Source organism: Mycteria americana, chromosome 2 (assembly GCF_035582795.1).
Source record: "Mycteria americana isolate JAX WOST 10 ecotype Jacksonville Zoo and Gardens chromosome 2, USCA_MyAme_1.0, whole genome shotgun sequence".
Classification (NCBI taxonomy): Eukaryota; Metazoa; Chordata; class Aves; order Ciconiiformes; family Ciconiidae; genus Mycteria; species Mycteria americana.
The window spans coordinates 161,262,019-161,283,557 of NC_134366.1; the positions used below are offsets into that span (position 1 = coordinate 161,262,019).

General features: G+C 41.4%; 1 protein-coding gene across 1 annotated transcript in view; it reads right to left on the reverse strand.

The window, feature by feature from the left end:
- SNTB1 (syntrophin beta 1) overlaps window positions 1-21,539 on the reverse strand; it is a 115,589-nt gene that overhangs the window by 53,763 nt on the left and 40,287 nt on the right. The window contains exon 2 of the mRNA XM_075495204.1: window positions 2,781-2,997. Within this exon, the coding sequence (XP_075351319.1) occupies window positions 2,781-2,997 (217 nt within the window). The remainder of the gene's footprint in view (window positions 1-2,780; window positions 2,998-21,539) is intronic.

The window sequence follows — 21,539 nt, forward strand, 5'->3', positions numbered from 1 at the left end:
GGTGATGTTCCCCTGTGAGGCCTGACATGAACTTCTAGCACTGCCACCAAGGACACTTACCAGTGAAAAAGCAGGCAAATGACAGATTTAAGTGGTAATCATTTTAATCTAGATTCTTCCAGCCTAAAATATAACGATGGCCCCTGTGCCTAGAGGAGAATGACATAGATGCCACTAAGATGCTCTGCATCTTTTCTCCTATTGCCATGTTTGTTCTATTTAAAAATATTCTTCTATATACTGAGGCTTTGTATTAAGAATTTTATCCTTGAAAATCAGGTAACAGGGAAGACAATTCCCTACCTTCTTCAGAGTGAACCCACAGGCAGGTTAGGTGAAGGAGACATCTGAGAACTGCTGGCTCTAAAAGCGCCAAACTTCATTCCTGCTCTGAAATAACAGGCTCATCAAACTATCTGAGGGTGGACACTGACTTAAGAATCTCTTAATTGGGGCCAGTCTTCAAGGAGAAGCAGAAATCCTATGCAGGGCTACCAGCTCTAGTGGGAAAACCAGATGTGTAACTTCCTCCCTGCCTGTTAAACCCACATTTCACCCCAGCTTTCTAAGAACTGGAGATGATTCAATGCCAACAAGCAGGTTATTTCCTCCTGGGTCCTTTAACATAGGAATCTTCTCATGCTGAATGTCAAACCAGTTCAGCCTGGTCCCACAAAGCTGCTGTGATATGACCTCCAGCCTGCACTGGAGAAACATCTGCACTGGAAAACTCATGCTTTCTATGTCCACGCTTGGTCTTAGATGACAATTAGCTCAGCTATAGTCCAAAGGAGCCCTTTTATGGACAGCATATGCTCTGGCAGCCTGCCAGCGGTGCTCTTCTAAAGTCATCCAGCAAAATGACACCATCAGTTATAAGATCTATGTGTGTCAGGTCACTGGGTTAATAAAACAGAAGTGTCATAAGCATGTAAGGACATGGTTTGGGCTCTGCTGTGAACAAAGATCAAATTATTTTTGTGGAATCAGGTTACTATCTTGGGATATATTCCAGTGGGAAAGGGTCACTGCATCGTAATAGCATTTCTACTGGGAAATATCAGTTCCAGTATTCAGAATTGTCAAAACGCCTGAAATTGGTAAAGACCTGAATCGATGGGATGCTACTATTACACTGCAGCTAGCATGATGGTGAGGTACTGTGAGCTTGGATGGAAAAATCCAGCTTAGACTGTACACTGCACTGTGTTGGACTACAGTGAAAATCAGAAGTCACTTTTTCCACAGGAAATGACAGTAACACAAAATGAAAACCATGATAATAAGCAGTATGACTCTCCCACGCGTTACTTCCTAGTAACACCTAAGAACGCACACATTTGTAGCACACTTCAAAGAAGTTAGCTCCATCACAGAGTATCATGAGCAGTGAGTGTGTCCCCTCAATCAGTCCTCCTGGCCTTCAAACAAAACCGAGGACCAGGTGAGTGACAGAGGCTGAGAACTACAATACAGTCAAAAAAAGAAGGGAAAAATGCTGAAAGAATGAAGCCCAACATGCACAAAGCATCGTTACATTGTGCTGATTCAAATAATGCAACCTGCATGGGTATTTTTAAAATACATTCCATGGCAGAGAGAACCACAAACTCTCGGGCTAGTGATACAGCTGTCAAACCGCTTAAACTACACAGATATATGTGAAAAAAAGTGGCCCATATCAATAACCATCTTGATTTAAACTTGAGAAAGACTGCTAGGATAATTGCTTTTTACAATTGCACTTCCGTAGTGGTCAGTTATCACTGACTATGGTGCTAACAACTTGGTGAGATGAAGAGCAGAAGCAAAGTAAAGCAATACTAAACAATAAAGCATGGGGAGGGGGGAAATCCTTAAAAGAAGGTCACACAAATATAAAAAAGAAAGAAGGAAAATTGCACAGATACTGGTAACACTTCTGAGTCGCAGTGCAAGAGATTACAGGGGGACCCATCCTCCCCAAACCCCCTTCTGCTCTCCCCTCTTCTCCTTATCCTTCTCTGCAAATGAAAATGTAACTTTTATTTATGCCTATACGTAAGAGCTGAGAATCAAAGGCATTCCACCCAGCTTCTGGCTAAGCCAGCACACTGCAGAAAAATAAAAAGGCCATTATTTGGATAGAAGAATCAGTCTGTATTACTGACTTGACTGGTCCCTTTTTATTAGCAGCTGTTAAGAGCAGGGATCAGAGAGTGTGCTGGTGTTGTGCAGCTGTTCCACATGTGTTATAAATAAGGGCTCATCCCATTTTTAACATTATGAAAAAAAACCAAAGAAGTCACAGAAATTCCCCCTTAATGTGTTGTAAGTGGAACTTTTCTCCTATTCTTGACTTTAGTGCCCAGAACTGAATGGACAAAACAGGCCATTCTTAAAATAATATTCATTAAAAAAGAAAAGAAAATGCAATTTAGTGGAATTAGATTAAGCCAGCCCAGAAGATGTAACCAATTAGTGTGTACAGTGTCTTTTCCTTCAAAAGCAGACACTTAATCAGGATGAAAACAAACCCCTGTGATTCTATTTCTAATAAAAACGTTGGATTACCACACTGAAGAGTTTCTCTAGCACAACCCAAAAGCTGAACCCAGCACGACGGAGGTCAGACACCACCACCCACCCTTCCCAAACCGGTGCTCGCGTGCCCCTCGCTGGGTTGCTGTGTGCAGCCGGAGCTCATCACCAGCTCCTCCTCACCAACCCCAATGCTGAAACGGTCAACAACGATTCAACGCGAAGGCAAAATCCCAGCACTGGGCAAATCCTTCGCTCACCTGTTTTCGGGGTCTGACACCGTCATGTTGCGCGTCACGTAGCACATCTTGAGCGGTATTGTCTTCTTGTCTCTGTGGATGGAGAGCGAAAGCTGCGACAGGGGGTCAGCAGAGGCACAACCCAGGCGGGGAGATTCGGGGGGAGGCGTCTCCCACCCAATTTCTGAAACAGGAGAGCCTTTCTTCACATAGGGGGTTGCTTCTCTCATGTATTTCACTATGGGGAAAAAAAAAAAGAAAAAGCAATAAATGGCTATTCAGTAGTTGTATCCCATGTGAGTTCTTTGAACTGTTACCAACCCTCAGCACTGTTTATTATTTCTACTCATCCAGCATCATGGCATTGGAAGCTGTGCAAATACAGAAGATGGAGATCTGACTGCTGCCCATCTCTGTATGGTGCGATGAGTAAAACAAGTGAAAAGAACAGAATAGGCAAAATAAGAACATATAGCTAGTGTAAGGCCAGGAGAGCCATCCGACCTCTATTTGACAGGCTACAAGTCCTCATGCTGCAATTCCTATGTACAGAAGCTGTGAGCTGGCTGAGGTGTAGGGAATTTTTTAAGAAAGACATTCAACCAAGGGACAGTGAATCTATTATTCCGCTATCTAAAATGTTCCAGCAATACTCCCAGTGCTGCAACTCACATCTCGCTTCTGGTTCATGCTTGTCAGTGTCCCTGCACTGATCTCAACAGCTATTTCTGCTTGCTGGGAAGCAGTTTTAGCCGATCTACTTGTACCTATATATATGGAGTAAACAAAAACCAATTCACCTCTTAGGCTTCTCTTGGGGAAACAAAATTGAGTTCAAGCCTTTCACGAGAGTGGAGGTATCAGATTAGACCTCTTCTCGGCCTCTTCCAATGCTTTTCTCCAGTATGGATAGGAAAAGTGAATGTAGGATTCCCAAATTATCTTAACATATGCAAAAATCAATACCTCTTTTACACTCATACTTCATATTCCCTTCTTTATGCAGGCAAATATTGCAACATTTTCCCTGTTTTTTAATTCTTTGGCAGTTCCAGATCATTTTTGCTTTTGCTTTTCGTGCGCTTGGCAAATCTGCCAGCCAGTCTCCTTCTCCTTCACAAACCTGACGGAGCTCAACCAAGAAAAGACCTCACATTTAAGTACCCTGGTTAAACGTATATATCCAATGTACACAGCTTTGGCTGCCTAACTGGCTATTGCCACTTGATTGTACCCGCTTGATTGTACCCGTGACTCAAACAGTGACGACATGAACCAAAAGGGCAGGAGGCACTGTGAACTTATTTGGGGAAATTATTAAAATGCTGTGAGAGAAGATTTCAAGGAAACGGTGCAGATCATCATGTTAGCTCGGCTGAAGAAGCTGGGAACGACTGAATAACAAAAAGATGGGTAAATTACAAAAGGGCATTGTGGTGAAGGAGGTTAAATTAGAGAAAGCGGACTGAAGTTTTTAAGTTCAAAGTGAAAGCAAGGGAAGTATTCAGAGAAGTGGAGAAGAACAATGGTGTTTCTGTCAAAACCACAGGCAAGGTGGGTAGTTTCAGCAGCACTATTTTCAAGGCACTTCTTAACAGCTTTACCAAGAGAGATATCTGCAAAACTAGAGTCCGGGCTCTGTGAACATCTATTGCCACCTTTCCTCTAAAACACCTTAGTGTATATCTTGCCATTATTCACTCTCTCCTTTTTAAAAAATCTGTTAACCTCAATATTAAGGACTTCTGCGTTTAGGTATTTTACAGGATATTCCTCTGTGAGAAGGATTGTTTGTGATTTATCAGAAATGCTGTCCTACCCAACACTGCTGTTTTGATTTCTTTGCCCCATACTATTCTGAGTAATTTTTGAAATTCATTTCTTCCCTGCTCAGGGAAGGGCTGGCACAAGATTCTACCAGACTTCCAGAAACTATTTAAGGCAAAGGGTGTTGAGATTGATTTTTTTTATCTTTTTGTAGACACTTACCTGGAGTCCATTATCTAAAAAACTGTGTCACCTAACTCTCAAAACCAGTGCTCATCCTTGGGCACTCCATAAATTATCTGATTTTCAAAGGTGCTGAAAATGAGCAGTTTTAGCCACTGCCATACAGATACTGGTTTTAGCAGTCAGAATCTCAGTTTGGATGTACTCATAGCCTTTGGGAAACAGAGAGACTGAACACATACAGATGTGGTGAATCTATTCCTGTTTACACTGAACGAATATGACTTTGGCATTCACTTAGATGGGAGGAACAGTTGAAGCTGTAAAAATCATGTTTGACTGCAAACAAAATTTTGTTCCCTTTAAAATTAGAGATTATCAATTAATCTGTTGAAAAAAGTAACCCAGTCAGCTTTTGAACTCTGTTACAGTGACATGCCAGCAAATGTGATGCTAAATAAAGGTCCAGGTGTCAATAGTGTAGCTATTTCATCTGTGCTATTTTCATCCTTTTTCAGCTGCAGCTATATGCATTCAACCTGAGCATCTTTTAATTAAGGAAAGGAGAGAGGGGCAGGGGGAGGAAGGAAGCTGAAGTGAAAAATTTGGCTCTAAATCTAAGCAGGAACACAAAATGTGAATTTAATTCCCCAGAGATGGGGACAGAAGAAAAGAGCCATCGCTTCCATGTGCCAAGAAGCCAAGTTTCCATGCGACGCACCGGTGAATTCATGGCAGGCAGCTGCACTGTTTCAGAAACTCCTGTGAAAGAGGAAGCAGGAGCAGGAGGAGAGAGCAAGAAACACAACCATCTTTCCACAAACTGAGTCTCAAACACAGCAGAAGCCAAGAAAATTACCTTGAGGAAAAATGTCCTACGAAAACTCCTGCCAACTTCTGAACTCCCAGCCATCTAGTTTCTCCTAACTCTCAACAGGAGATGATGGTTGCTCAGCCCCAGAGACTTACATGAATAGAGACCCATTGATATACTGGTAAACTGCTGAACACCATCTTCCTACAAAATTCTACAGGAGAATTAAAAACTAAAGTGAATATAGGTTTTCTGTAAAAGAAAAATGGATTTTAGTAGTTTTCTACTAATTACTTCCTACTGCCCACTAAATACAAGCACAGCTCTCTACATTCATTGCTGAATTCTGCTGGGTTTTACAAACCAGACTTTATGGCTCTCGCATATTCAAATGTGTTTCATATTTTACAAGCCCCCAAATGGATACATATAAATGCACAAATGGAATATGGGAGTGGAACAGGTGGCAGAACTTGATCCATTTATATAATTTTTTGTATTATTTAAATTTCAGAGCCACTGTTTTCCATTTGCCCCATCAACATCCATAATTACATGTCCATAACCAAAGCCCAGTTTATGAATTTAGCTGAAATAAGGCACACGCTGTTCAGATGATTCATAAGTTTTATCAGCAATTATTTCCTATTTACCTCTAAACTCTAGGTGCAAATACTGCAGAACACTCTGTTTTATAGCAATGCACCAGTAACCCTACTACACACACAGCAATTTACGGTGAACCCACACGCGCCTACATTTTGCAGTTTTCCATTAACCAGTTCTTAATCCATCTAGTAGAAAACAAGTTGATACCAGTATGTATTATAGGCATATTCCTATTCCACACTGCACTATCCAAGAATCTTGAATGCAGTTATGTTAATGTATAACTGAAGTTATACAATTCACTTCCATCATCAAGTTTTAAAACCAGAAAAAATATGAGACAGACTATTGGACATTAAAGTAATAATGTGGATAATATTCTCTTCTCAGACCATTACACTCAAGAGCTAGATTTCCCTTTGGATACAGTAGCGCAAATCCAGCTACCAACTGAAAAAGAAAGCAGCTGTTGAGAACACTGTTTTTATATATTGCCAATGAAACTACCTAATGGATTAAAACCCCAAAACATTTAATAAAATTAAATAAGGCATGCAACTGTATAACAACTCTGAGTTATGTATAACTATTCTATAGGCATGTATATATATGCCTTCAGAATACATATGTACAATATATATTAAAAAGTTATATATCTATTTATATAAAAATCCTATATTCTTTAACGCTACCAGAATGTACTCTGCAAACATAGAAACCAACATGCAAGGACTGAGAAAAAAATTCTAATGGTTTCATTATTATAACTCAATTTACAGATAGACTGTAATTTCAGTCGAGAGTTGTCTAAACTCATCTATTTGATGCTATAGCTCAGCCTCAGAGATCCTTATATTCAGTACTAATTAATGATCCATGCCCTTTTGGTGCACCACTAATTAGAAACTGCGGTCAAGCAATTAAAATTCCAATCTCCGGAGTGCCCCTCCCCACAAAGAGAAGAGGAAGGGAAGTGGCAATCAAATGAATTAATCCACTGATACACATTGAAATACTTTGCATTTATTTTTTGATCTGCAAGACAGGCAATGTAGCTTCCAAAAAAGCACTTCATTTATAGGCACTTCTGCCAAGTCCCAAGTCTCCACAATTAATCCTTTGTTACTGTTCACAGATGACTTTGGGTTTTTTGGGGGGAAAGAAGCAGGCTTTTAATGAGAGAAAAACTACAGACCAACTTGGCCAGGTTCTTGGCCAGACGTAGTTGTGAGGAACTGGGACTCTTCTGACACATTCAAACTGTTTCCTAGGAGGGAAGACAAAGACCACTGAAGAGAAGCCAGCACTCCCGAGCAAAGCTCTTTCATTACTATAGGAATGAGGACAGGATGTGTACATTTACAATATGAAAGCAAAAGGAACAACATGCCCGAATCTGCTCAAAGAAAGATGATCAAGGAATTCCCCTTTGCACGGGAAAAGCACAGTCTCCTCTTTATGCATTCATTCTCTCCTAAGTAAGTACTCAGAGACAACTACGAAAGGTAAGTAGAAAACGTCACCCAGAAACTTATTGAGGCTATTTTCAAAGGATGCGCTAGCGTTACTGATACCTATACCCAAAAAAGACAGGTTTTCCAAAGTTCCCATAAATCCATCTTCACCTGGTCTGGTTTCTCCCAGGGTGAAAGATGGCCCAGAGAAGAGGAGTTAGGCAAGTCCTCCACCATACTTAAGACATTTTAAGACTGCGTGTAGGGATGAACCTTTGGAGTCACTCAAGCCCTCAAATTGAACATGATGAGATCAACTGCTTTTATCAGCTTATTCAGTATGAAGTGGGTGTGTGACTCATCTGTGCTGAAGCGTGTACACGAGACCATCAGCAAGGGTATTGTGGGCAGCATGGCATACAAAAACTTTTCTTGCAAAAATGATTCTTGGTTAGTTTGAGAAGAGCTGCTAATGCAGAACTAGAGGACACCCAACCTGCAGGTACACAGTTCCCACCTGGAAAGGAGGAAACAAATGAAGTCAAACACTTCTCAGGTTGTAGATAGCATCACTACAAGTCCAAGTTAACAACTCAGAGCCATCTAATGGCTGCTGAAGCGATACTGTCCCAAGAAAAAAAAGTGGACAGTAGCAAAACCTAGAAGTAATCACTGCAGGTACGTGGCCTTCAGAAGGCCAGATCAGCCAAGCAAGTCAGTCAGCACCGTTGTTTCGTTTTGCTTGATGAAACATTAAAACACAGAATTTGCAGCCTAGCAGTTTTGGTAAGGCACAACCCAAAATGTCCCAAATGGTTTCAAAGTTAGTTGTAACTGAAAGGAGAAGTCTTGCCATAAAATTTATAAACTGTGCCCAAGCAATGCCAACATAAATGCAGAGTATTTTACACTATTGTCAATGGAACTGAGATTAACAGAGCTGGAGAAAGGTCTACTGTATTAAAATTAATTCAGTATCATGATAGCAGAATTTGCCTGCTAGGTTTTATGTTAGAGATCAAATTTCCACTAAAGTGAAGCAAATCACACACCCTACAGTGAAGACATGTGTATAAAAAAGAGATGAGAATCTGTCCAGCCACTGGTGCCATCATCGAAACTAAGACCCAAATACTTGAAGAAAAGAATTTATGAATCAGATTATCTATGAAGATGTGTTGCATGACCCTTTCAACAACTTTAATGTGGGCATAAACCAAAAACCAGTCAATAATACTGCTTGTGCGTGTTTCCACTCCATTTCCTACAGAAACATCTGTTACTACATTCAGACAAGTAACATCCATTAACATCATCTGCTTTCCCCTGTGCTGGAAGGGATTTGAAATAGTAAACCTCCTGATCTGCCAAGAGCATCAGATCTCCACCTCTGGGAAATGATACAAATTAGTTAAAATAAACACCTTGTGAGAATACAAATCCTCTTTACGCTTTGGCTATTTCTCACACTGTAGTGAGACTAAGTTGAATTTACCATTTTCTGCTGTTTTTAAATTAATTCAGCTGAATTCAGTATATGTTGCTTCATCCATTAAAAAGACAGGCTTGGATATAAATTGTAAGGTTTTTAAAATCCTTTTTAAAATATATTCAATGTATGCATTTATTATACTTTTTATTTGGAATAGATGAATGAGTGTTTTGAAAGAGAAACTTCAGAAGACAAACATGCCTGTAAGATAAAGTTTACCTGAAGGGAAGGCATTAGCAATTGGTGCCAAAAGGCTGTTGGTGAGCAACCAGGCTTCAAGTGGGCTACAAGCCTTCAGTGAGCTACAAACAGGCTGGATGAAAAAGATCAATAATTGCATTTTAAAAATATAAAGAATACTTCACTGTGTTCCTTTAAATTAGCAGCTGCTTCTATAAAAACTAGAGCAATGCTAAGCAGTGCTGTAAGCACCATCACGTGCTTACACCCAAAAAAATGAAGGCAGTTCCTGTTCAAAGCACCTTGCAATCAGCAGTGTTGCGTGGTTAAGAGAATTTCTTTGTCAATGAGGTAAAGACACTTGCGGTCCAGAGAGCAGTCCGAGGGATCAGCATGTCCAGGCCCCCATCAAACAGGAGAAAACAGGCTGCTCTCAGGAAGTCATGCAAGGGTGCAGCCTGTGAAACCTCACGGTTTTGATAACCTGAACAGGGCACAGTGACCAGCCACGCTGTGTTATCCATAGCAGGTCTCAAAAAACGTAACTCGCCGCCAAAGATGTCTTAGAAGTCAAGAAACTGTAGGAGGAAACTCAGCAGCGAGGCTTGGTAGGAGCCATGGGCAGCCCCTGCAGATATCTTCTCCTTCCCACCTGCACCAGGGACCTCCCTTTCCTGCTTTGATTTCAGCACTGGTGGAGCTGGAGATTGCATTCCCAGGCCATCCTATGCTTCTGTGTAACACCAAAAATTCTTCAGGGAGTTACTTTTCCTCGGTTTCTCTTCCTGAGATTTTGCCTATGATGTGGGCTGATGCAGCCACTGATGCCCCAGGCCTGATGTTCCCCTTTAGTAAACACTTCTTCAACTCTGAGTTTCCTCAGTGCAAATGTTTCTAGGAACTGAAGGCTTTAAATGTTTTCTTATTTTATGCAGCGTACCAATTTTGTCAACTGCAAAACCTAGTCAATATTAATCCATTTTCATTCCTCGATGAAGCCACGGTTTTATACTCGGCAAAGAGCAAGCATGAGCAAAACACACAACCTACTCCCCTCCAGTCTATATTAGGCAGCCTGAAAGCTTCGCTTGCAGTCGGCATTTCCCACCCACTTCTCCCTGCTGTCACTTGGAGCTGGTCACTGCTAACCATCCCCTTTCAGCTCCTACGTGAGTTACATTACTGGGTTCTAATAATAAAGTCCATGTTTGAGGCTAACAGCACACATAGTCAAAGAAGCAGGACTAGTTTCAATGCCGGGGTAAGATTTTCATGTTTCTGTTCAAAATAGACTAACAGAAACTAAACAAACACGAACTTCTGTCACACAGAATCACAATGAAACCTGAGGCTGGATCACTGGCTTGGTTCAGAGCTCAAAATAGGTGACACTTACTAGCACTTGAGCTGATGGAGTGACCAAAAGCAGTCACAGGTTGTTCATAATCTGGTATACAAAAATTCCAAACTGGCAAATTAATAATAAACTAAAGACAGATTCTTTTGCAGCTGATGTTCCTCAATATTTTCCATTCTAATTTCCATTACTCATACCTACTACACTGAATGTGTTACAGTTTCCTTCAAGTGATTTAGTTTATTTTAAATTTCAAAGTTTCTGTTTAAATAAATTGGATGTATTCAGTTCTGGGTTTTGATATGTCACTAATGATAAATGCATGAATTCTAGTGGCAAGGTCCCATAAGTTATTCGTCTGTCTTCCAATAATGTTACATACTTCCTCAAAATAAATGCAGACATATCTCTCTTCATAATCTGAAAAACAAATTTTAGCTTGTAAATATTCTGTAATCCCCAGAAGTACAAAGTTTGGTTATAAAGGAGATGCTTTGGCTTGATCTAGAAGGAGACACTGGCAGTATCTTGAAGAGCTTGTACCCAAAAGAAACACTGCTCAGTGGAGAACAGGGGGAAGCTACACTGCAGAAGTGTCCCTTATCTAATAAACTAAAAATTAAAAGACTACTGTCAAAACCTGCAAGCAGTAGCTATATAACTTACTACATTTTTATGTAAAATGTGACACAGCTCATTTGCTACATTGTTATGTGACATTATGAACTCTACAATTAGAACTATGCAAATCTTTCGTAATGGAAGTGGAAAACATCTGAAACAGGCAATTTGGGAGCTGAACATGGAAATTAGCAGTCACATTTTGAGAAAAAGCACTGTGGGACCTGTGAGTCACTCATTGATAATCAAACTGGAGCTTCTGGTAGCTTCTTCTCCAAGGCAGAATGCTTCATAAGTTAAAAAATAAAAAAAGAGGTTTTAGTCACATGATACTAGGACTAGGTCATCATACTCCTTGTAACTCTACTCAAAGTACAACAGAAAAACATGGCTTCACATAAAGCAGGGAAATGGAGCAAAATACATTTCTTCACTGGACTTGCAGTACTCAGATTCCCAAGGACCATCTCCTACCCAATACTGACATATCGTATTTTAAAATCTTTTATCTAAACCTCAGGAATAAGTTGATTCAGAATTTCTCATGTGCCGCTCATGCTTGTTTTTCCCCCTCTCTGTTAGTATTTATAGATCCCTCTCCAATCACCCACACGCTCAGATGGAATTCAAGGTGTCTGGCATCGCCAGCATGCTATAATTTTTCTATTTACATGAGTAATCTCAAGTGTCAGAACAAATATTTCAACCACTAGTGATTATGTGAAAAATACATAAGGGCATTACGGTTTTAGAGCATGCTGTTATTTCAGCAGTCACACAAATCATTAAGTAGTACAGGATAGACTGAAAATGGCACTCACGGAGGGAAATTATTATGCTGTGTATGATTGTACCTGTTTTACAGATGGCTAAACTGACACAGGCAAGTTAAAATGCCTTCCTCAAAGTCATGCAGTAAGTCAGTGACAGAGTTCTCAGCACTAAACTTAATTTCTACTCCTTTACGACTTTTCATTTTTAAACAACCCAAAGGGATCCCAGCACCAGTGAAAACTGGATTCACAATGCTTACGGTCTTCTCCCTATGGGAAGACCTCAAAGACCTTCCAAGATCTCCAGGATTTATTTTGAAGAGCAGGGCTGCAATCATTTCCAAAATTTCAAAGTTCATCATTTTCATTCTTCACTGGACAACACCAAGAGCTTTGAAAATAAACAAACTCAGGGCACTCATTCACCCGACAACTTGCCATATCTCCTGTGGCTGCGCTATCCATCGATAGGCTATCCATCAGGTCACCAGACAAGTCCTTATTTTTGGGAATCCTTTAATTTGCAACCTTTCCAACAGGAGAGACCAATGGTCATATCCAGAACACTCAAGTGCCAGTGATTATAAGTATTTATATCTATATGTATATATGTACCTAAATACAGACAGATACACAGATATATAGATAAATACAGTGTGAACACTACTGAAGTTCAGCGACTTGGACTGCAAAATCCTGTGAGTGCCCATGTGCCTGCCTACCTCTCGCTCCCTTTCTCATTTAAACTGGGAATAACACAGGTAAATTTGGAGAAGCATCTAGTCAGTTCTACACTGCCAGCTCACAATAATAACTTCTTTCCATCAAAAACTACCATCTCCATGCAGCCATGCCATCACAGTTCAATGGGAGAAGCACAACGGCTTCTCTAACGAGACATAAGAAAGTCTGTACAATAGTCTTAAGACTTCTATATAACTAAGAAAAAAAAAAAGGAAACACAAAACTAAGGAGGTCCCTAAATCTATCATTGGGAACTGGGATGAGTTTTTGATCAGAGGTGGGCATAATGTAGAAACTATATTTTTATTTATTTGAATGTGACGTAACGATAGCTCAAGACCACCATTGCCTGGTTCTGAAGTCTAAGTACAGTCTCAGACTGCCTCTTCTCCACCTGAAGACATTTGCAAGATGACCCAGCAGGCAAGTGGCAGACCTGGAATGAGGTTTGGCTGCACACCTATCTCCTTGCTGGTCTACAGGCTAGGAGAAAATCACCTGAAGCAGACAGATTGCTTGCTGAGGCACTGGAAGGGAGATGAGACCCCACATCACACCACCCCTTGTATTTCAAGAAGAAAAGGAAGCAGGACTGTATGTCTAGTGAGGGCAATAAAAAGAGAAGGACAATGAAGCATTAAGCCACATGCTCATGCCACAGTGCTTGGGCTTCCATTTGAATGGAGCCCTTTCCTCCTAGGGATTATGGGTTTTCTCTAGGAATAAGCCACCAAAACCCTAACAACAAACTACAACAATTAAAGAATAAGCACACTAATCATTAGCACCAGCTAAAAGGTGTTCAGAAAGCACTCAGCACCTCAAACACAGGAAATTCTCAGAATTGCAACACCCAAAGAGACCACAACTGAAACCCAGCTGTGCTGCCATAGGACCACGGCATCACATGCGGTTCTTTGCAGCTCGAAGTCTCTTACCAAGATGATAGCTCTTCTATTCTCATGTCTGAGAAGCTGTAGTTAGTGTACCTTAAAAAAATGCCAATGATCCCTGATGGAATATGGTCCTCCTGGAACTCCAGTGCATAATGCTCTTCGGGGTGAAAAGATTTCTTTTTTTGGCAGGTTTACTGTTTTTAAATAGCATCATTCAAAACTATTCTGCAGACGGGATCTCAGAAATGAATTAGTGAACACAGGGAACAAGGGGAGCAGTGAAAATCCTCATAAAAATCCTAAAGATCACAATATAGAAACGGAATTTTTTTCTATGAAATGGTTTTGTGCTCTGAAAATTATGTTCTCACTCAAATTCATTTCTTTCTCTGCAAACAAAATAGTACTTTGAATTGACATTTTGATTTAAAATGCTCTTTTAAGATCAAACTCCTTTTCTAATAAATATTGCATGGAGTGTCCCCCAGCATCCATTTTGTCAGATGGAAAATTCATATAGTTATGATTCCATTAGGTTTCTTGCAGTGGACTGGGCATTTAATCAATGAGAGCGAAGAGCATCTAAATAGGGTTAGGCTTCAAATTCCTTTCAGTGAGAAGTTAAATCCCCATTAGCTTTGAGCCATAAGTCCCCGTGGGTTTAGCATGCAGCTTAAAAGATAACTCTGTGAGGGGTCACGGCTCTTTACTGTACTACAGAAAGCCTATTTCACAGATGGCCCTGCAATAATAATGTAAATATAATCCTGTTTCAGTGGACACTTTATCCTTCCAGAAAACAAGCAATGTTTTCTGTCCCAGAAAAAATCACATTAATCTTCAATTTAAGAGCAAAGTAATTCCCTGCTTCCTCCAGGCCCTATTACAGAGAATTACTGAGACTCACCTGGTAGCACGCCCATGCTGGGGCCAGCGTGGGTCCCCCCACCCCTCCGTAGGAGAAGACAGGTTGCTCTCAGCAGCTGCTGAACAGCAAGTGCAGTTGACTCGGCACATCAGAACACATTTCCTCACTATGCCAAATGCCAGTTTTGACTGTTCCAGGTTAGGTCAAAGCCAGGTTAAAATAGTACAACCTATTGTTTTTCAGAGTCTGCAAACTGCCTGCCAAGTACTTTTTGGTCAACTAGTACAGGAGGCTGATAACAGAGGCTGGAAAAGAAACCGGCAATTCCCAGCTGAGCTTCAAAGGGCTGTAATGAAATGCAACTCCATTTCAAATCATCACAGAGAAAATCGTTTGTTTAATCGGTGAGAAGAATGCTAATTTGTTTGTATCTCAGATTTATTTGCCATTTGTACTACTGGAGCACTTATCAGGATTAGTGAAGAACTGGCGCATGACAGCCTCAGATGCTGTGCAAACACAGAACAAAAAGCTGGTCCCCTCCCAAGGAGCTTAGAAATCAAGTACAAGTTAAGAGACAATAGGGACATGACAAGGAAATAAGCAGGCAGAAGAGCCTACGGTAAAAATCATGCATGTATCTCCCAGTGTTGTTACAGTTGTATTGTATTCCTCTGTAACAGAGACAGCGGTAGCAGGTGCTGTCTGTAAAAAACACTGGAAAAACATGAGGAAGAAAAGGAAATATGAGTAGGGTGATACAGTTGCTAGGATGCATTTGTAATTTAACAGTGGCAAGAATTTTCCCTGCGTTGTTATCACTGCTGCTTCCCATGGGAAGCAGTTTAAGTGATGGAGTCCCAGGGACTCCATCAAGACTTAAACTTTCAGCACCATCTCAGGCATAACAGGTTTTTTTACTGGAGTCAGCGCTTGAGTTCTGCTGATAGATAGATATAGCTGTAGCTGTAGATATAGATATATAGATATAGATATAAAACAGTTTGTCTGAAGCAACTGGGAGCACCTAGCCAGATGAGGACGCCCACCAGAGCCTGTATGGACAGGAGGACTGGTCTTGAGACACATGTAATACAAAGAGGGGTCCTCCATATTCGTGCAGATTAACTGCAGCTCTTCTGAACCTCACACTTGTTGGCTTGGCCTCACATGTTCAGGCCAGTTCCCACAAAAGGGGAAAAATCCTCTCTATATGTCTGTCCTGTAAGTCCTGAGAATAATTCTGTTCCAAAAGTAAACAAGCTTGCAAGGCAAAGGCAGACTGAAAGCAAAGGATGGTGTATGTGCATGCTTGCCATTAGCATAACTGGTTTTCTTTATGCTCCAGTGTGGGAGCACCTTTGAAAAGAGGAGCTGAAAGCACAGCTCTCCCATCCAGGTCATCTATGCTTTTACAGAGGCTTGGGTTTACACAACAGGGATAACTATCTGCTTGAGGCTTGTTTGCTTTATTTAGTTCAAGGGCAGGTCTCTCTTGCTACTTGCAGAGAGCACAATCAGACAATATCAGTTCTTTTTTTTCTTTTTAACAGCAGCACAGATGGGCACAGAAAAAAAAAAAAAAGAACAATTTCTGCCTCAAAGAGCTTCTGATCTCAGGATCACTTACAACTTCTGCCAAAGTCACTGGGTTCATCTTCAGTGGGAATTAGCTCAGGTCCAATGGTCAAAGCTGAAGATGTGAATAGGCTATAAAGAGGGAAAGAATGGGAAGTGAGAGGAAAACTAACCCTGGCAGGTAGATGTAACAGTAGCTGTTGCACCCCAGTTCACCAAGAGATACCCCAAATGGAACCACTGGAAAAAAGTTTTGACTTCAGGCGTATAGGACCATGCCTCAATGCAGATCACAAACACTCACCTGCCTGCATCCCCACCGTCAGGGTGACTCTTCTCTCATCTTGCACACCAAAGGCCATCAGAGTATTATCGACATATCTCTGAAGAGATCACTCATGTAAGTAAGCTGACCTTTGGGCTTATTGCCATACTAGGTTTGTGCCCCAGTTTTTAAAGGACAACTTTGAAACTCTAGATTCCAGCAAATGTCAGAAACTGATAAACAATATTTATACCATGCTCATCTCCAACCCTTTAAAGACCAATTCTGCAGTTTCTCCTCTTGCAGAGCCCGTAAGAGGCTGAAGGTGGCAGATTGTAAGCCTAAAGCAAAACTTTTGAGGAACCCCAAGACCAATCTGCCTGGTTGGTTACTGCATTTAAGAAAAGAAGATGGGGAGCTGGGACAGGATTTTAAGCTAGCTGATGGCGGAGGTATGCCTGTGATATTTACACCTCTTCTACCATAGAAGTGTCAGAAACCTGTTCCCTGTGTAGGTAAATAATGGCCCACTAGCTACCAGAAGTTAGGAGCTGAGAATATTGGAGTGCTGAATGCACCCTTTGTTTAACCAAGGGTTATTCTGTAACTCTTTTATTAAATGCATGACAGATTAGAGAGTGTACAAGCTTATTAACTGCAAAGACAGCAGAACAGTTCAGAAGTATGTCCCGGTAAATAGAGTGCTTCTAGGTCACTTCAGCTTCCTCAAGACTGTTTTCCACACCATTTATATTGCACTGCCTTGCCTCAGCCCACCAAAGGACCAAATCATTGTCTCCTTCAGAGGCAGGACTAGAAGACTCATGGGATCCTTCCAGATTGACAGCACAATCCCTGCACCTCAGTTCAGCTTACAACCACTAGACCCAGCTCACACTCTGTGGCTTATAGGGTTTGTGCTTAGCAAGCAGTGACATTAATGACCAATGACCAGAAAACCCTCTTCAACGGAAGTGTTAAGGAGATAATTTAGAAGCAACAGAGCAACTATATATACACAAGCCAATATAGTAATATATATAACTTTGCAAATATATACACATATCAGAGCTGGGGCTGAGGCAGGTGCTGCAAGAAGCTCCCAGGATGTGTTTTACAGCTTGCAGAGCTGTCCCTGTGGGAAAGCACAGCAGCAAGGGCAGAAGCATCCCATGAGCTACGTGTTGAACTACGGTGAATGACACCAACACGTTCGTGCCACAAATTCTAGCTATCTACCATTACATAGAAATATTGCCTCCCTGACAAAATCTCTTTACAGTATTCAGAGCATTCGCTACGCATCAGTATTTTCAGATCACTTCACAGCAGCTCAGTGCCCACCACAGTCAGATCAAGTTGCGGCAGCAGGTCTGCCCTGCTCCACGACCCCTCCATGCAAAGGGAAGCCTCTGGTAAAACAGAAACAAGGTGCCCATGCCCACAGCCCACCTTCTGTCATGCACAGGGAGCTAGAAGAAAGTAAAAGACAAATTATACGTAATTAGAATTAAGTTTTTAGAAAGGGATTGTGGATTTAATGGAAAAGAAAACTTTATCAAATGAAGGACACAGTATCCTAAAAAAAAACCACAACAAAAAAACCCAAACACTGAACAAACAGAATGGTTATTGAGGCAGTTACTGAGATGTTACCTAACAGGATGAGCAAACTCATTACAGCCTGGCTGCCTGCTTGATATTCTCCACTTTCTTATAGCCTACAGTACACTTCCAGAGAGTTAGCTGCAATGGTGAATTCCAGCTATATTCAATACAGGCAGTAATTAAATGGTTATAAAAATGTGAAGCTGGAATGCTGACAAGCTCTACGAGCGGCATTATCAGCAGTGACGTTCGGGGAGTCAATCTGCCACACTTCTCCAATGGTTTAAATAATGTTTGCCAGGATCCCCCAGTCAACGCTTTCTCCCCCCGTCTCTTTGCATCCCACCACAGTAATCGTGCAGATGCCTGCTGTGCTCAGAAGATGGAAAGCTCGAGAGGTTCTTCAGCAGAAGAAAAAAACAACAACCTCATGCAATTAAGCCACGTTTTGCCTTCCAGCAAGACTAACCCAACGGGCCACCAACAGCTCCTCTCCCAGCTGTGCGTCCCCTCACCCCTATGGCACCTCTAATGATCTTGCTATTTCCTTCTTATGATCAGAAGTCATCAGTTTTTAAAATATACACCAGGAGTGTGCGACTGACACCTGCCCATTAAGCTCAAGAATGAGCAGGTATATTTACCCCAAAATTTGTGACCAGGGTCTTCTTGGTAGACGAGATCCTCCTGAACGACAGGGCTGAGGGGAAAAGGGCTGTGCTACCGCCTCGGCCCTACACTCCTGACTAAAAGCCATTTCCCAAATCTCCTAAAATGTTCTTGTAGCACCAGGGCCTCTTCGTCCCCCAGGGGAGAGGTGAGGAAGGAAGGCCCAAGCACACAGGGACTGGGTGGCCCCGCTCCGCCGTCCCCGTCCCCCCTCACTCCTGTGCTGTAATTACAGCTGTCTGAAGTCAAGCATCTGAATCCGCACTGTGACGAAAAGCAGGCTCCTTTGGCATGGGCTATCGCATTTAGAAGCGTCATTGTTTTTCTTTAAGCTCAATAGTTGCTCCTCAAGCGGGAGGAAACGGAGGTTGCGCACACGCACGGCCCGCTTCCCGGGCCCGTTCAGGCCTTCCTGCGCACCGCGAAGAGCCCCAACCGCTCACACAATAGCAACGTGTTCATTAATGCTGCATGTCCCAGTCACCTATCACATACAGAAATATCGATCAGAATAGAGACACAAACGTTGATTTTTTTCCTATTTATTCTCCTACACAATGCACTATTTAATACTCTACAGTCCTTCAGCAGCCTCAAACAAGCATCTGATTTAAATGTTCTTTTCCTACTGTCCTCTGCTTACGATGCCCTGACTATATTCCTTTTTAAGGACATCCCTTCGTATCTTTGCTCTGCTTCTACCACAAAACCTACAGGGCTTCCCAGCTGGTAACCACTAAGAGCAGAGATCAACTCTATTTATCAGCTCTACTGTCTGATTTGTTTCCTATGATCAACCAATTAGGTAGGTCAGGGCTGAGTAATTCCACAAAACTAAGTCTATGTAATTGCTTGCTCATTGTCTTCCACTGCTATTCCCACCTTTCATCCCTATTTTATTCCCACCGACAGTTACACACACTTGTCACACCTCACCTTCAAATGCTGATCTCTTCAAGCAAAGCTCTGTCTCCTCTGGCTTCCTTCTGCATTGCCCAGTATTGCAGGGATACGATCCTGATGTTTGCTAGGATAAAAAAAAGTCTGTCTTGCTTTCGGGTTGCAAGCACTACAGCCGTCCAAGCAACCCCGCCGAAAGCTGCAGAGGCAGGAGGAAGGACAACACACCTCAAGCCTCGGACAATGTATCGTACCTCCTTGGAAACTGCCATCAGGAGGCCCGATTTAACCGCAATGCGCTGCACAGCAAACACAGCAGAGCCTCCAAACATGCTCCTCAAACCTTGCTTTTCCTCCAGTCTAAGTGCAGTACAGTCAGCCTGTCGCCGGGCAATGCCAATACAGAATCACAGAATCACAGAATCGTTTAGGTTGGAAAAGACCTTTAAGATCGAGTCCAACCGTAAACCTAACACTACCAAGACCACCACTATACCATGTCCCTAAGCAGAATAATAATACGGTATGATCTGGCTTCTAACGCAGGTGATAAAGACCTTCGCTGTTATTCCTGGCCAGTTTCCTTCATGCTCTTCCTTGAGCATTTCCAAGGGGTACTATGTGTATCCCAGATAGGTGAGTAAAATAAAAATAAATGAAAACAAGCAGAAGCCTGAATAGTATGACATTAAATTTCCATTTCTGCACCATAAAGTCAACTGCCACATGGTCCATCACAAAATTTGGACTATTAATTTTAGGCTACCTGGTCTTCTTGTGATAAAGATCAGAGGATAAAGTTTGCTCCTGGTTCAATTCCCACCACAGTGAATGAAACCCACTAAAACAGAACAAAATCCAGCCTAAATCTAATGAAAGTAAATTTGGAGGGAGGAGCAGGGGAGGTGAGGGATGGGAGGAAGAGACTTTGTGAGTTTTGACCCAGTGAGGAAAAAACAAATGTCTGAATTCAAATTCTTCACAATATTAATGATAAATCCTGTTTCTCTTAGAAAAGTCCAATAACCACACACAGGCTGCAAATATTTTGCAGCAGAAAATGTTTAGATCATTTCTTCTCAGTGTATTAGAGAAAAATTACACTACCAAATTCTGCCAGCATATTCCCACATGTGTATTTCTACTCATCATGAAAATAAATAAATCAATATATCCATAATATTTAAAGACCTTAGACATAGTTTATAAACCTGGAATCTCAGCTGTAGAAAACATGTTCTTCAGCTTTTACCCTGAGAATAACCAGATCAAAAAATTGAAAAGTCTATGTAAAAATAATACATTCTTATAAATGCACTCCATTTTAGGAATAAGCTATTTCAAACTGTACCTTCTACTTAAAGATGAGAAAGTAGAAAATCACAGCCTCTACACTACAGCGTGTGCCTCCAACACACACGGCTGCAAAGCAAACATTAAATGAAGAAAACTGCAGAACTGTGGCACACCATGAGATGATGCGGACAGGACTTCGATTCCTATCTTGAAAGGCGAGACCTTTATCTCCATCTGAAAAAGATACTGTCCATTTATGAGGTTAGAAATGAAGCATGTTCTATACAGGGAATACTGATACATGCAACATTTTATTGTTGTGGAAAGTTAGGAATTTCCAGGTTTAGGAAACGCCTGGAGACTTTCCCTTCCCACCCGATTCCCCATGCTACGTGGTTTGTTCCCCCTACCTGTCAGGCATCTCTGTTATTTACACAAAGTGAAGCAGAAAACTGCTGCCATGCTAAGGGAAGTATTTTAATTCTTCCCACTCTCCATGTATGTAAACTACTACACACAGCTCAAAGAAGTTTATATGTGTTATTGAAACTACTTTGTCAAGGAAACTTAGTCTGATACTCAAAAGAGTATCGACTCTCTTCTTACAATGCAGAGAGAGGTGTAGATTTTTAGGAATGGTTGGGATTCATTCCTAAATTGCATTTGCATTCTTCATGCAAACACTCAGATTAAACAAAACTGTGAT